The 12,494-nt window shown below is 35.5% G+C and overlaps 1 protein-coding gene and 1 pseudogene across 2 annotated transcripts; one reads left to right on the forward strand and one right to left on the reverse strand.

Moving 5' to 3' along the window:
- Nucleotides 1-2,087: 2,087 nt before the first annotated feature.
- LOC106756529 (transmembrane 9 superfamily member 12) lies at nucleotides 2,088-4,854 on the reverse strand. Of its 2 annotated transcripts, none has more exons than XM_014638995.2 (2): nucleotides 4,733-4,854; nucleotides 2,088-4,390 (listed from the first exon to the last, which is right to left on the reverse strand). In XM_014638995.2, the coding sequence occupies exon 2, from the start codon at nucleotides 4,337-4,339 to the stop codon at nucleotides 2,354-2,356; it is 1,986 nt and encodes a 661-aa protein (XP_014494481.1). In that variant the 5' UTR covers nucleotides 4,340-4,390; nucleotides 4,733-4,854; the 3' UTR covers nucleotides 2,088-2,353. The 2 variants fall into 2 exon arrangements, with proteins under 2 accessions (XP_014494481.1, XP_014494480.1); XM_014638994.2 differs by having other exon boundaries at nucleotides 2,088-4,342; nucleotides 4,733-4,847.
- A 2,484-nt stretch (nucleotides 4,855-7,338) lies between these two features.
- Nucleotides 7,339-12,159, forward strand: LOC106756501 (annotated as a pseudogene).
- The last annotated feature ends 335 nt before the right edge of the window (nucleotides 12,160-12,494 follow it).

Consider the following 12,494-nt stretch of genomic DNA (forward strand, 5'->3'; position numbering starts at 1 on the left):
TTTTTGTTAGGCCCCAGACCCACCTTTTGGCTAGTACTTGCTTTCAGGACCATAATCTCACGACCAACTTTTATCCAGTTTGGTCAATCATTCAAACAACAAACCCAACACCTCATTAACCTTTCTTAATCTCCTCAAACACTCTAACTTTAACATGTTAATCTGTAAATTAATGCAAGCTTAACCAGTTTTCAAGTCATAGAACTGAATCATTTACAACAACCTCTGTCATGTGTCTCTATACATGGGACAATCCATCAAACATGTATAAAGAATGTGCCATCCACCATTTAGATGTAGTGCTTATTTCTTTTGCATCTTTCAACCTCCATTCCACACTTTCCCTCAATTTAAATGTAAACTCAAATTTCTGAAAGAATTTTAAAGAACACACAAAGCTACACGAAAATGTAGGGAAATTATTCTCTGTTTCAAAATCTTAGCATTCTTTTGTTTAATTATCTTTTTAAAAGTATGATGACTTCACAAAAATAAGCTGAAAATTATTGTAAAAAAGAAAATTATCTGAAAAAGACTCAGTCACTCACGAGCAGCGTGTCCCATGGGTTAGTGTTTAGCACGGCAACGCCATAATTTCACTTTGGAGATCAACGGACGATATTGTGTTTGGTGGGCCCTTCTTCCACGCACACCGCAGGATTGTCCTCACGGTCTTTCTCTCCCTGTACGATGAGTTGACGAAAGTAACCCTCCAAAGCGACATTGCACATCATTCCATTTTCCATTCAATGGTCATAAGTGTCTCGCAATAAGTAGTAATTATGTATACTCACGCTTTTCTTTTCCTTTTTAAATAAATTTTCCACTTTCTTCTTTAATAAATAAATAAATTGTTCTTGTTCATTTTTTTTTTTGGATTATTTTGTTATTTATAATTATTTTGAGGAATAAGAATGTGGGTTTTGAGTGGTCTGATCGTGTATAGCTGTCATTTCAAAGTCAGTACATGATTATGTCTGACATAACATGTTTATGTATAATGAATCTGGATTCAAATCAGACTTATAAATGATGGGGTTATTGAATTTATGGAGAATGGAAGATAACCTGCAATTGAAGCATTGTGCATGAATATATGAATATAGAAGAAAGTGAAAGTTGGAAAGTGAAGAAAAGGGGAAATATGATTTGCAATTGAAGGAAAAGAAATGGAAGAAAGTTAGAATTAGAATGATGATAAATTGGGTTTGAGAAAACCTAAGATGCATATTTTGCGGTGAGTAATGATTTGGTTTTGCCTTGGGAAAGGAAGAAAGAGAGAGATTTAGGTTTGGTTATGTTAATGGTTGGTGCGAATAGAGTGTAGCAGCATCATTACTATCTCTCTCTTTCTATTCCTTATCATCATCATCTTCTTCTTCATCATGGATTCCCTTCTTTTACGTGTGCCTTTCGCCTTTGCTTTTTAATCTTATCCTTCTTCTTCCCCTGCGTGCGTGTGGGAAAACAGATACCAATTTCTCTTTTTTTAATTCAAAAAATCAGGTCAAATTCACCAAATCCAGTTTCTTCGAACTTACGTTTCAATCAATTTTTTTAATTTTTTATAAAATAAAAATAAAAGAATGAGAGACATTTCACATTAAGAATTCTGTCATGTAGAAATTAAAGTTCAAATTATTTTATTTAGATAATCTATTGAAAAAAGGGTTCATTTTTTACGTTGGATATAAAAATTAAAAATGCAAGGCAGAAACTATAGAAAGAAAACTATTTTGTCTAAAATAAAATAAATGGTAATTGCTAAACGTGAGAAAACTTTGTTAGTAGCATAAGTGTTTTGAGCTTCTTACGCAGTTCTTTTATTTTGCTTATTTGTTGTGTTTTGAATCCAAACAGGCCTGCCACTATAACTAAGTCTTAAACCATTTTCGGTCCTTCAAATAGAGAGCCCATATGTTAAGTACAACACGGTGTTTCTCTCTGCACATTCACCTGTTTCTTCTTACACCTCCAATACACCAAAATAAGGCTCGGTTTATTTCTATATGTGATAGGACGCACACATCCAATTCTGTTCAATTTGTTTATAAAACCGAAATATCAATTATTTAAAATTTCGCATGTAATGTTCAATGCATTTATAATTTATTTGATACTAGGAATATGTATGTATGTCCTCAACATCAAGCCGAAGAAATCTTGAAGAAATCTAATAGAAACCTTGATGTAATTTATAATACTAAACTAAACATGTATAGATAACTAATGAAAACTATGGTTGATGAGAAAGTCACTTTGTTGAACTCAAACAATTCGAACTACTAATTAATAAAAAATCCCTCTTCCAGCATGCCTTTTGGTTGGTTGGTGAGAGATGGCGTAGCAAACTTCAATCTATTTTTACTGATGAGAACAAGTAGTGCACAAAGTAAAATGACATAAGGAAGCCAATGGTTCCAGTTGACAACATGATTGCAATTGCCATGAGCAGTGAATAGCCAAGATAAAGCATAGCCGAGACAGGTCCACTCAAACTCTGCAGGTCAAAAACCAAGTAGTTAATGGAGTACAAGAAGACATAAAGAGCAACAGATCCTGAAGCGAAAAACGACTTCCACCACCACCGCCAATCTTCCACACAAAGATGCATATATGTGAGGACCACCGACACTTCAGCACAAACAATGACAAGCAGTAGAAGAACAACCAACAGGAAACCAAATACATAATAGAATCTCCCAAGCCAGATACTGGAAAGGATAAAGAAAAGCTCAATGAAAAGGGTTCCAAATGGAAGAGTTCCTGCACCAAGAACAAGAAGCCATGATGGATATTTACGGGCAGGAATCTCCCTTGGAATCTGATTAGTTCGCACAGGATAGTCAATTTGCTCCGCTTTTGTGCCCATAAATCCTCCAATGAGAGTAAGTGGCACTGAAATGCAGAACCAGAGGAAGAACAACTCGAAATACAAAGAAATGGGAATAGCACCAGTACTTTTGCTGCCCCAGAGAAGAAAATTCAGTGCCGTGAGAATAATAAAAGCAATCCCGGGGAAAAAGCACGCAGATAACCAGGAAATTGATCTCCACCCTTCTGAAGTTGCTTTAAGGGTCCTCCACAGACGAACACTGACATATCCAGCAGCAATTCCCAAGAAAAGATATAAAATTATCATCCCTGTTAGCAGCATTCCCCTGGAAGCTGGTGACATGAAACCCAGGGCTGCAAAAACAATTGTCACAGCAGCCATTCCGAGAATCTGAACCCCATCCCCAACCATCACACAGAGAAGCTTTGAACATTCAGGCTCTCTAAAAACATCACCCACAACAAGCTTCCATCCAGAAAGCTCTTCATTCATCTGTGCTTGTGCCTCTTTGTCCAACTCCTCATACCGTGTCAAGTCCCTTCTCACAGTTCTCAAAAAAATGACAAAGACAATACCGGCTAGGAAAAAAATCACCATGAGTGAATTTAGGATAGAGAACCAATGCACCCGGGAACCCTCCATCTTTAAATAAGCATCCCAACGCGATGGCCATCTTATATCACTTTTCACAAAGTCAACTTCATATGTAAATGCTATCCTCTCTTGCTCTTTAATTGGTTGGTACTTGTCTAGCTCAGATGGGCAATCTGAAGTAGAGATAATGTCATACATGTGGAGTTTCGTCATGACTTCAGGATCCCTCTTAATACTACAAGGGATAACCTGGAAGCCAACAATTTCAAATCCAGATACCTTCTTCTTGTCAGCTTCAGAAATAACACCCATACCTTCCTCCCCAGTCCCAATGATTTCAACACCATTCCCTTCATATTCATGAACCAAGACTTTGAATTTGAGATGATTGATGATGTAATCTGCACTACCATCCGGTGCCGTGTACCCAACAGGGAACCCCGTCCACTGGATTTTAATCCCATTTTGATTGGCAAACCTCATAACAGGCAAGTTGTCAAGGATCATATTTACTTGATACAGATCACGAGTCCTTTGTTTCAGTAGCTTTACCTCGACCTCGCTCAAGGGGGGCGTGGTGCAGAGGTATATTGAATGATTAACATTCATGCTGAAAAGGTAGGGAGAGTTATCGATCTGATCTCCCCTGAGGAGCTCTCCAAGATTCTCAGCACTTTTCTTTATGCCACCAAGCGGCTTGCAGTAAGGGAGACTGTAGTAGCTATAGGGAAGCTCAGTCTCAATTGAGGTCAATGAATTAACCTTCGCATATATGTGATCTCCAGTCGAGTAAGTGTGCATGTAGCTTCCCGGAAGATAAAATGCATCGCTAATTTCAAGAAAAAAATTGACAACGAAGAAAAGGCAAACACAGTACATCACTGGTTTTCTCCTGCTTGGTACCTCCATTATCTAGTGTCAAAAAATTAACCTAACTGAGACGATGCATTCAACACAAATCTACAACAGAATAAAACATTTTAGCATGAGATTGCAGAATATTTAACAACTAACAATAAAATGCAAGCACCGGACATCAACATTCCGAAATCAGATCTATTAAATGTAAAGCGCAACGGAAGGGAAGAATCATGATGACCTTACTAACAGAGAATCAGATGGCAAGAATAAACTACAACACGAAACAACTACATTGAAATCGCTAACAAGCAACAACCAGATGAGAAGCAAAAACACGATGAATGCGTAATTAATCAATGTGGGAGCAAGAAAAAACAGAAAAAGCATTATCAGCGACACATTGCAAATTGAAAATGAAAGAGATCTGATTAGAGAGGTTACCATGGATTCTGGCGATACAGATCTCAATCCTCAACCCAACGCGGCAAATGCAAATGGAGATATATATAACCATCTATAATTATCAAGGATATCCTATTTGCATTTATGTCTCTCTTTTTTAACTTTTGGATAAATATTAAATATTACATTTTCTTTTTTCTTTTTTACTTTTGAACACTATAAATAAAACTATCATTTATTCAACAGATTTTGAAATTTTTCGACATCTGTAACGAATTTCGAAATAGTCTTTAACAAATTTTGAAATTTATTAAAATTTGTAATGAATTTCAAAATTCGTTTAGAATTTAGACGAATTTCAACGAAGAAAAAAAGGGGGTGCGAGGTCACATTATTAGGAATGACAAAAAGTTAAAAGAAAAATTTAAGAATAGTAGTGAAATTATGGAAAAAATTAGAGGTGCAGGAAGAAGTAATTGGAAGTACAGAGAGAAAGACTCAGTACAAAAATAAGAGCATAATATTTGGATCTCCTAAAATAGTTAGCCCATAACTCTCAGTAATGATAGGCCCAAACCAATCAACATGAATGGCCCATACTCCAAGTGTAAATTGACATTAAAAAATATACTTGCACCTCTGTGCCTTTTTTCCTGCATTCTTGTGAATTCAGTTTTGCTTCTTCTTTTTTATTGTTTAACCTCAAATTTAAAAAATACTTTTGCATTATGTAATCAAAAGTTAAAATAACTTTCAAATTATATAATTTCAGATAAAAATCACTTTCAGAATATGAAATTCAAAACTAAATATATTTCTGAATTATACAATACAAAAGTTATTTTTTAAAAAAATATTTTAAAGTTATATAATTTGAAAAACAAAAAATTACGTGTAATTCAAAAGCTATTTTTTTCTTTTTATTTTTTCTACTTTTGGAACTATATTTTTATTTTTAAATTGTACAATTAGAAAGCTTTTTAGAAAATAATGACTTTCAAATTAATAATCCGAAAATAAAAAATAACTTTCAAATAACACAATCTTTGATGATAAAAAAAAAAAAATCATATTCAAGGAATGCAAGATAAAAATATGGAAATGTAAGAAGAAATGCCTAAAAACTGGTATCCTAGTTTGTATGATATTAAAATTCGTGTTAGCTATTACTCCCTAGAAATTACCTGCATAGGGACCTGCACAATTCAACTTGATGAATATCACGTGAACCTCTTGCTCTTGCTTTATATTAATAATGCATTTGATAATTTTCTTCTTTGTGTGTGTAGACATATATTACACATAAACTATGAGATGTAAGATTCAGTTAATTCATACTTTCAATAACTCTTTGTAACATAAAAGTTTAATCATTGCAGTTTGTTATACTATTTTTATTATCAAATTTCACTTAATATAGTTTGTTGTAAAATGTTTTCTAACAATAAAAGAGGGTACATACTTTTAAATATATTATTTTTAAATACAACCTTATCATTTGCAAATAATCCCCATCCCTTCAATAAATTTAGTGAATAATGATCAATAACATAAAGAAACAATGCACACAATTACAACCTCATCCACATTTTATGACCACATCAATAATTGGTTAATTAAGTAGTCTAAATCATTGGAAAATGAATGATTTTGCCACATTATCCAGTAATTAATGATTCCCTATTGGCCAAATAACAAGTTGAGGTTTGTCCATTGTTGAATAGTATATTTTTATACAGTGAAAGTGAATGGTGATGGACCATTTGTAATGGCACCAAGGTTCCAATTTCAATTTACACTAATAATACTACTTCTCTTCAACCAAGGCACCTTCACATAGGCCTCAACTACATAGTCTCAGTTTAGCCTTAATTAAAATATCACAAAAGGCAAATAGGGAAAACAAGAAGAAAGAAATTAAGGCATTGCACTCTGTTTGACCAAAAGGCAGAAGAAATATAACCTTTTGTTAATGTGTCCAGTGAATTTTAAGAAATTGAAGATACAGTCAGCTTGTTTGATTGGTTTTCGTTTTCATGAAAAATGTGTCCATTCTTATGCTGAGTCTAAGCTGTCCCCTATGGAGCAGAACAGTTAGCCTATTTTGTTTCAGAAAATGATCCTACCATTTGCATAATATCAATATTTTTTATACAGTAAAAGATAAAATAATAAAAATGTAATAGAAGTAAAAATTATTACACAAAAACTAGTGTGTGTTTGTTTAGTCCAGTGCAAAAAGAACACACACTGTGGTTGTTGTGTTTTGTGAAATGTGTTGTACGAAGAAGAGTACATATTCAGGTTCAGCTCTTTGTGTTTATGTGGCTATTAACGGTAATCAATACTAATGGAATGCTTAGACTGTGTTTATAATCAAAATCCAAAGGCTGGATAATTTCAAGTTTCTCACATCTCTTGATTTATTTTATTGTTTTTTCAATTTCATTAACCACGCCAATTTCTCTTTTATTGTGTTTAGTTTAGAGGTGAGTCTCCCAAATTTGATCTGCAAAACCAAAACGGCAGAAGAGTCAGAAAAGGAAATAAAGACCACTGGTTTTGAGTTTGTTATCTGCTGCTTTTCCTGATTTAGCTTACAAACACACACCTCGAGCTCTGTGTTGAAAGGTAAGGAAACCCTTTTGGTTGTTCACTTATTCATTCCATGCCCCTTCCTGGTTCATCTTCTTCTGAGTAGAGGAAGAACCACCGATCAAGTGGGTGTATCAGTGTTCATTGCAGCTTTTCCCATTTCCACTCTTGTGGTTTAAAGATGAGAACTTGAAACAAAAGTGATACAAACATGGAGGTTTTCTTTTTAAGGTTTTTATTTTAGTGATGGGTATTAATTAGCGGTGTTAATGATAGGGTGAGGTTTATGAGTGCTGCTGTTGTTCCTGTTGTGCTGTTATTGCTTTTTACTGTGATTTCCTTTTGTGGTAGAGTCAGATTGCAACATCCTTTTTCTGAAAGCTTTCACAATGCGAGGCTGGACTTTTGGCTTAGCCCATGAAAAAAGATGCTTTTTTTTGGGGGGTTTCCCGTTTCTTCATCTCTCTTACTCTTTACACTTTTGTGGGTTTATCATTTTCTTGGAAAAGTGGGATTGTTGAAAGCTTGAGATAGATGCCTCTGTTTTTTTCTTAATGAAATTGCTCATGCAAAAAACAAGAAAAAGAAGAAAAAACTTGTGCTTTTTTAGGGGAAATGGGGACCGAAGCTTTTTAATGTACTAGCTAAGTCCCAAGAAAAGAGACCCCTCCTATATAACCTAATGAATTGACATTGGCTCCACAAGAGCTTAGACTTCAGCACCAAAGCCAGCATGTTTAGTGTTTAACAGTTACATTGAAAATTCAGAATAACATTTTTTGTTCTTTATTTTCCTTAGATTTTTTGGGCTAAGGAAAAAAAAAGAATTCTTTTTATGGGGTTTATATCGATTGGTTTACGATACTTATGATTGGATAAAGCTTAGCTGCGGTAACATATGTTTTAGGGGATTAAAAGTGGAGCTTCTTGCATTTATGAGTTGGAGGCAAGGTTGTTGGCCTTAATTTTGTGTTAACGAAAACAAGGGCCTAAACTGTGATGTGTTGGCCAGAGTGTTGGATGTTCTGATAAGTCAAGAAGTCATGATTTGTTGGGTTGTTGCTGTTGTGGGGTCTCATTCAATGACCGACTCCTGACATTGCTGTGATAAATGTGAATTATTGGAATCTGAAGGTTTCCCATGTTGAAAGGGAAGTTTTGGTGGTAAGTACACACTTGTAGGAAGAGTTAAAGAGTTAAACACATCACATCACTAGGGGCAATCCATTGCCTTGCATATCACATAAATAGGGATTGTTACCGTTTTTTGTTATTGCCATGAATGAATAAATCATGAAATGCCCTTCATAATGTTTACAATGGAGGTTGATTTCTGGAGGTAAAAATAATGCAGTGCCACAAATTGACTGCGTGGGAAGTTAGTACACACTTCAAGTTTAAGAGGGAAATACATAAATGACTCACCTTTATTATTATTATTTTTATTTTTGACGGTGGGGACGTTTTGATATCAGTCTGAGAAGTCTTACAACACTAAAATACAGCCACTCATCTGTCTGTAAAGTTATGGACGGGATTTGCAGAACACTGTGGAGTCCACGGATTTGTTTGATTTGTGTAATTAGCTTCTGTTTTTTGGTTATTGTGAATAAGATAATTCCCCCAGGAGCATCTCAGGTTACGAATTCGCCTTTGGTAAAATGTGTGGTTAAACTAATTTACACTGGCAATGTTATACTTACCATTACCACTTGCTATTTGCTAAGTACCTTTTTATTGCTGCCAAGATATTTTCTATTCTTGTTTAAATCTCTGGTTTGCTTCTGCATCTGGTCTTGCTGGAAATCCATCCGACATAGGGCTAGAACAAGTGATTTTAATTTTAATGTTGCCTTTGAAAGATTGATCGCCATGTTTACCCTTAAGAATTAGCTGTTCTTAGGTTTTATAATTATTGGTCGCTTCACAATTTTTGTATTATTAATAAGTGTTTGCTGATCATGCGTCCACTACATTTATTCAGGTATTCGCGGTGCCTTTTGCTTCTGCCAAACACTATTCCAGTTTCTGTTTTTTCTTGTACCAGTTTAATCTCTTTGATAAGATCTTGTATGATTTTTGAAGAAACTAAAGCAGTCAACACTTACGTTTGATTTGAATTGTAGTTTGCAGATCACAGTGAGAATTTGTATATGAATTTCTAAGGACTTGTGATGGAGTGGAATGCAAAATCTCTCGGACAATGGGACTGGGAGCACTTATTCTTCTTCAATACAAAAGCAACAGAAAATCCGAGGTTACCAACAACTGATTGTAGCAACGAAGCAGATCGAGAAATCAATGTTGGGGTGTTTTATCCATCAGGTGGGAGTGCATGTTCTGGGTCTGAACTAGTACATGCTTCTTCACCTAGGAGCTCAAAATCAGCTTCCAACAATTCACTGTCAAATGGGGATAGCAAGGCTTCGGTGTTGACTCTGGAAGGTTCTCAGGATGATTCCACTGGGAAGAAAGAACTGTGCCCAGTTGAAACTTCTCAATCAGCAGTTCCTTCTCCGGTCTCTGGTGAACCTCTGCTCACTCTGAAGCTTGGCAAACGGTTGTACTTTGAGGATGTATGCGCAGGAAGTGATTCCAAGAAAGCATCTTCCTTTGAGGTTCCAATTTCCTCAGGAAAGAAATATAAAACCAGTAATCAGAATTTGCAGCATCCAAGCTGCCAGGTGGAAGGATGTGGCCTTGACCTTTCATCTGCTAAAGATTACCATCGCAAACACAGAGTGTGTGAAGCTCATTCCAAATCCCCTAAGGTGCTTGTAGCTGGTTTGGAGCGCCGATTTTGCCAGCAATGTAGCAGGTAAATCTCAATGAAGTTCTGATTGTTCTGATGAAAATGACATCGAATAAAAATAACATTTTCAGGCACATATCAGTTAAAATAAAGATTTTCCTGTCTTTCTCGGTCATATCAGATAAATTGGTTTAAGCTTTTTCCCTTGAATTATCTTGTTGAAGGTTCCATGCTCTGTCAGAGTTTGATGACAAAAAAAGAAGCTGCAGAAAACGTCTCAGATCATAATGCAAGGCGTCGCAAACCACAGCCTGACTCGGTCCAAATAAATCCATCAGCGTTGTCTTCGTCGCCTTATGGTATAACAAAAACATTCCTTTCTCTTGGAAAATCCACTGTTTTTGTCTTGCTCCTTGGTCTGGGTTTGCAGTTTATTATTTTGGGATGCATAGTAGAACATATCATGAAATGTTTCTGGGAGAATTCTGAGAATGAAACATGTGGTAAAAATATGAACAAATGGGGGAACAAAATTTGGTGAATCTGTGCAAAATCTGACCCATTTTTCCTTTATCGTAACCTTGTTATCAGAAATTTCTTTTTCAACGATTTACAAATTCCCATTTTTGTATGATCACAACTGATTCCAGCTAGCGACAGTTGCATGTTTTCCTCTAGTGTGTTGTGTTATGTACTTGGTTTTTGCGATTTATTTCAACTTCTGCTTGGAAACTTGTGAGCAGTAAACAAAGAGAATTCATTTTAAAAATATTGTGTGTTTATAAAAAAGTAATCTAAATAGGACCATAGTAAAAAAAATGATCAACTATCACTAGGTAAAAGGCATAAACACAGTACGGTGGCCAAGTGATAGGAAACCAGACAGCGCACACTTAATAAAAGCAAAGCATGTGGTTGGTAAGCAAGAAACACCGTTACTTTGGTTCCTTTTATAATTGAGTGGTGTCACCTCAAGAAGCAACTTTGAATTCGTAATGTCAAAACACAAATGAACAGTGAATTTTACAGCTTAGCTTGTAGTTTACTGAAATTCATTTATCCAATATTGTTACTGAGAAAACCTCTGATATTGATTTGGTGAATTGACAATAAAGTATGAAATGCTTCACTTACTTTGCAGATGGGAGGCAAATGATGAGTCCATTTGCATTTTCAAGAAGTGCTACAAACTTGGGCTGGCAGGATATGCATAGCAACAAGCTCCCCCAGACAAAAGATTTTCTTCCGAAGCCTGCAAAAGCCTTCGATAAGATACCCAGTATTATCTCTATGTTTTCTGATGATAACAGTGGTCTTCTAACATCCAAAAGTATAGCAGCGAAGACTATTGTTCCAGGTTGTTGTTGAGCTCTTAATAATTCAGCCTTCTGATAGAATTGTTGTTATTGCAGGTTTAGAAGATCCGAATTCCATTAGTTCGTGTGATCCAAATGGTGCACAAGATGTTAACCGTGCTCTCTCTCTTCTGTCAAGCAATTCATGGGCTCCATATGAGACTAAGTTCCTATCACTGGAACGCTCCTCTAGAACACACTCGATGACGCACCAGCAGCAGCGCTTACCACTTCCTTCCTCTTCGGAATATTGGCACACTGATCATCAACAACAACAACAACCTTCCCCTTCCACCATGAGCATGTGTATCTCATTCTCAGACTGTGATACCAACAATCGCTTTCAAGACTGTCAGCTGTTGAGTGCGCCCTATGACTCGCCTTTTCCATGCAACCATCTGGATTGATCAACAACAACACTATTAGTACATTGCTCATTCATCTGGATTGCGATGCTGTGCTGTTTTTCCTTAATTTGCTTCCTTTTTAAAATGGAGATTAATTAAACCAACTCATTGCTCCATTTTCTGAATTTTTCCAAAAACTCTCAAGACATTTAGTATTGTACCAGACTGCGCTCATTTAATTTGAACTATCGTTGCATAGCATGCCCGTTATCGATGAACACAGATGCTTGCTTTCTCCTGTGATCAGGGATGACAACCGAACTTTTCCCCGCATTTCATCAATTATTTAACCTTTACTTGCAATTTTTAAAGTTTCGATACAAAGATGGATAATATATCAACCAACTTTATTCATCATTACCTCTAAATGTTCTTTTTTTTTTATGATTTAATTATACAGTTGGTCCTTACTGTAAGTAGTTTCCAAATCGCACCACCATCTAAACCATATGTACAAAACTAGAGATCAAGATCTCTTCGTCCATTAGAAGTCTCACACCAACAACCATTACAAATTCTCAGTTTCACTCAATCAATCTTCAATTTAGACGATAGATTTGTGAATCCTAATTTCAAATAATGCAAATTTCCTCAAAAAATTTAATTTAATTTTAATTATATTTTATTAATTTTTTAATGTTTAAAATATCAAAATCTACATCAGTACTTCACATAAAATGTCCTAAGTCTAC

Source organism: Vigna radiata, chromosome 2 (genome assembly GCF_000741045.1).
Source record: "Vigna radiata var. radiata cultivar VC1973A chromosome 2, Vradiata_ver6, whole genome shotgun sequence".
In the NCBI taxonomy this organism is placed as follows: Eukaryota; Viridiplantae; Streptophyta; class Magnoliopsida; order Fabales; family Fabaceae; genus Vigna; species Vigna radiata.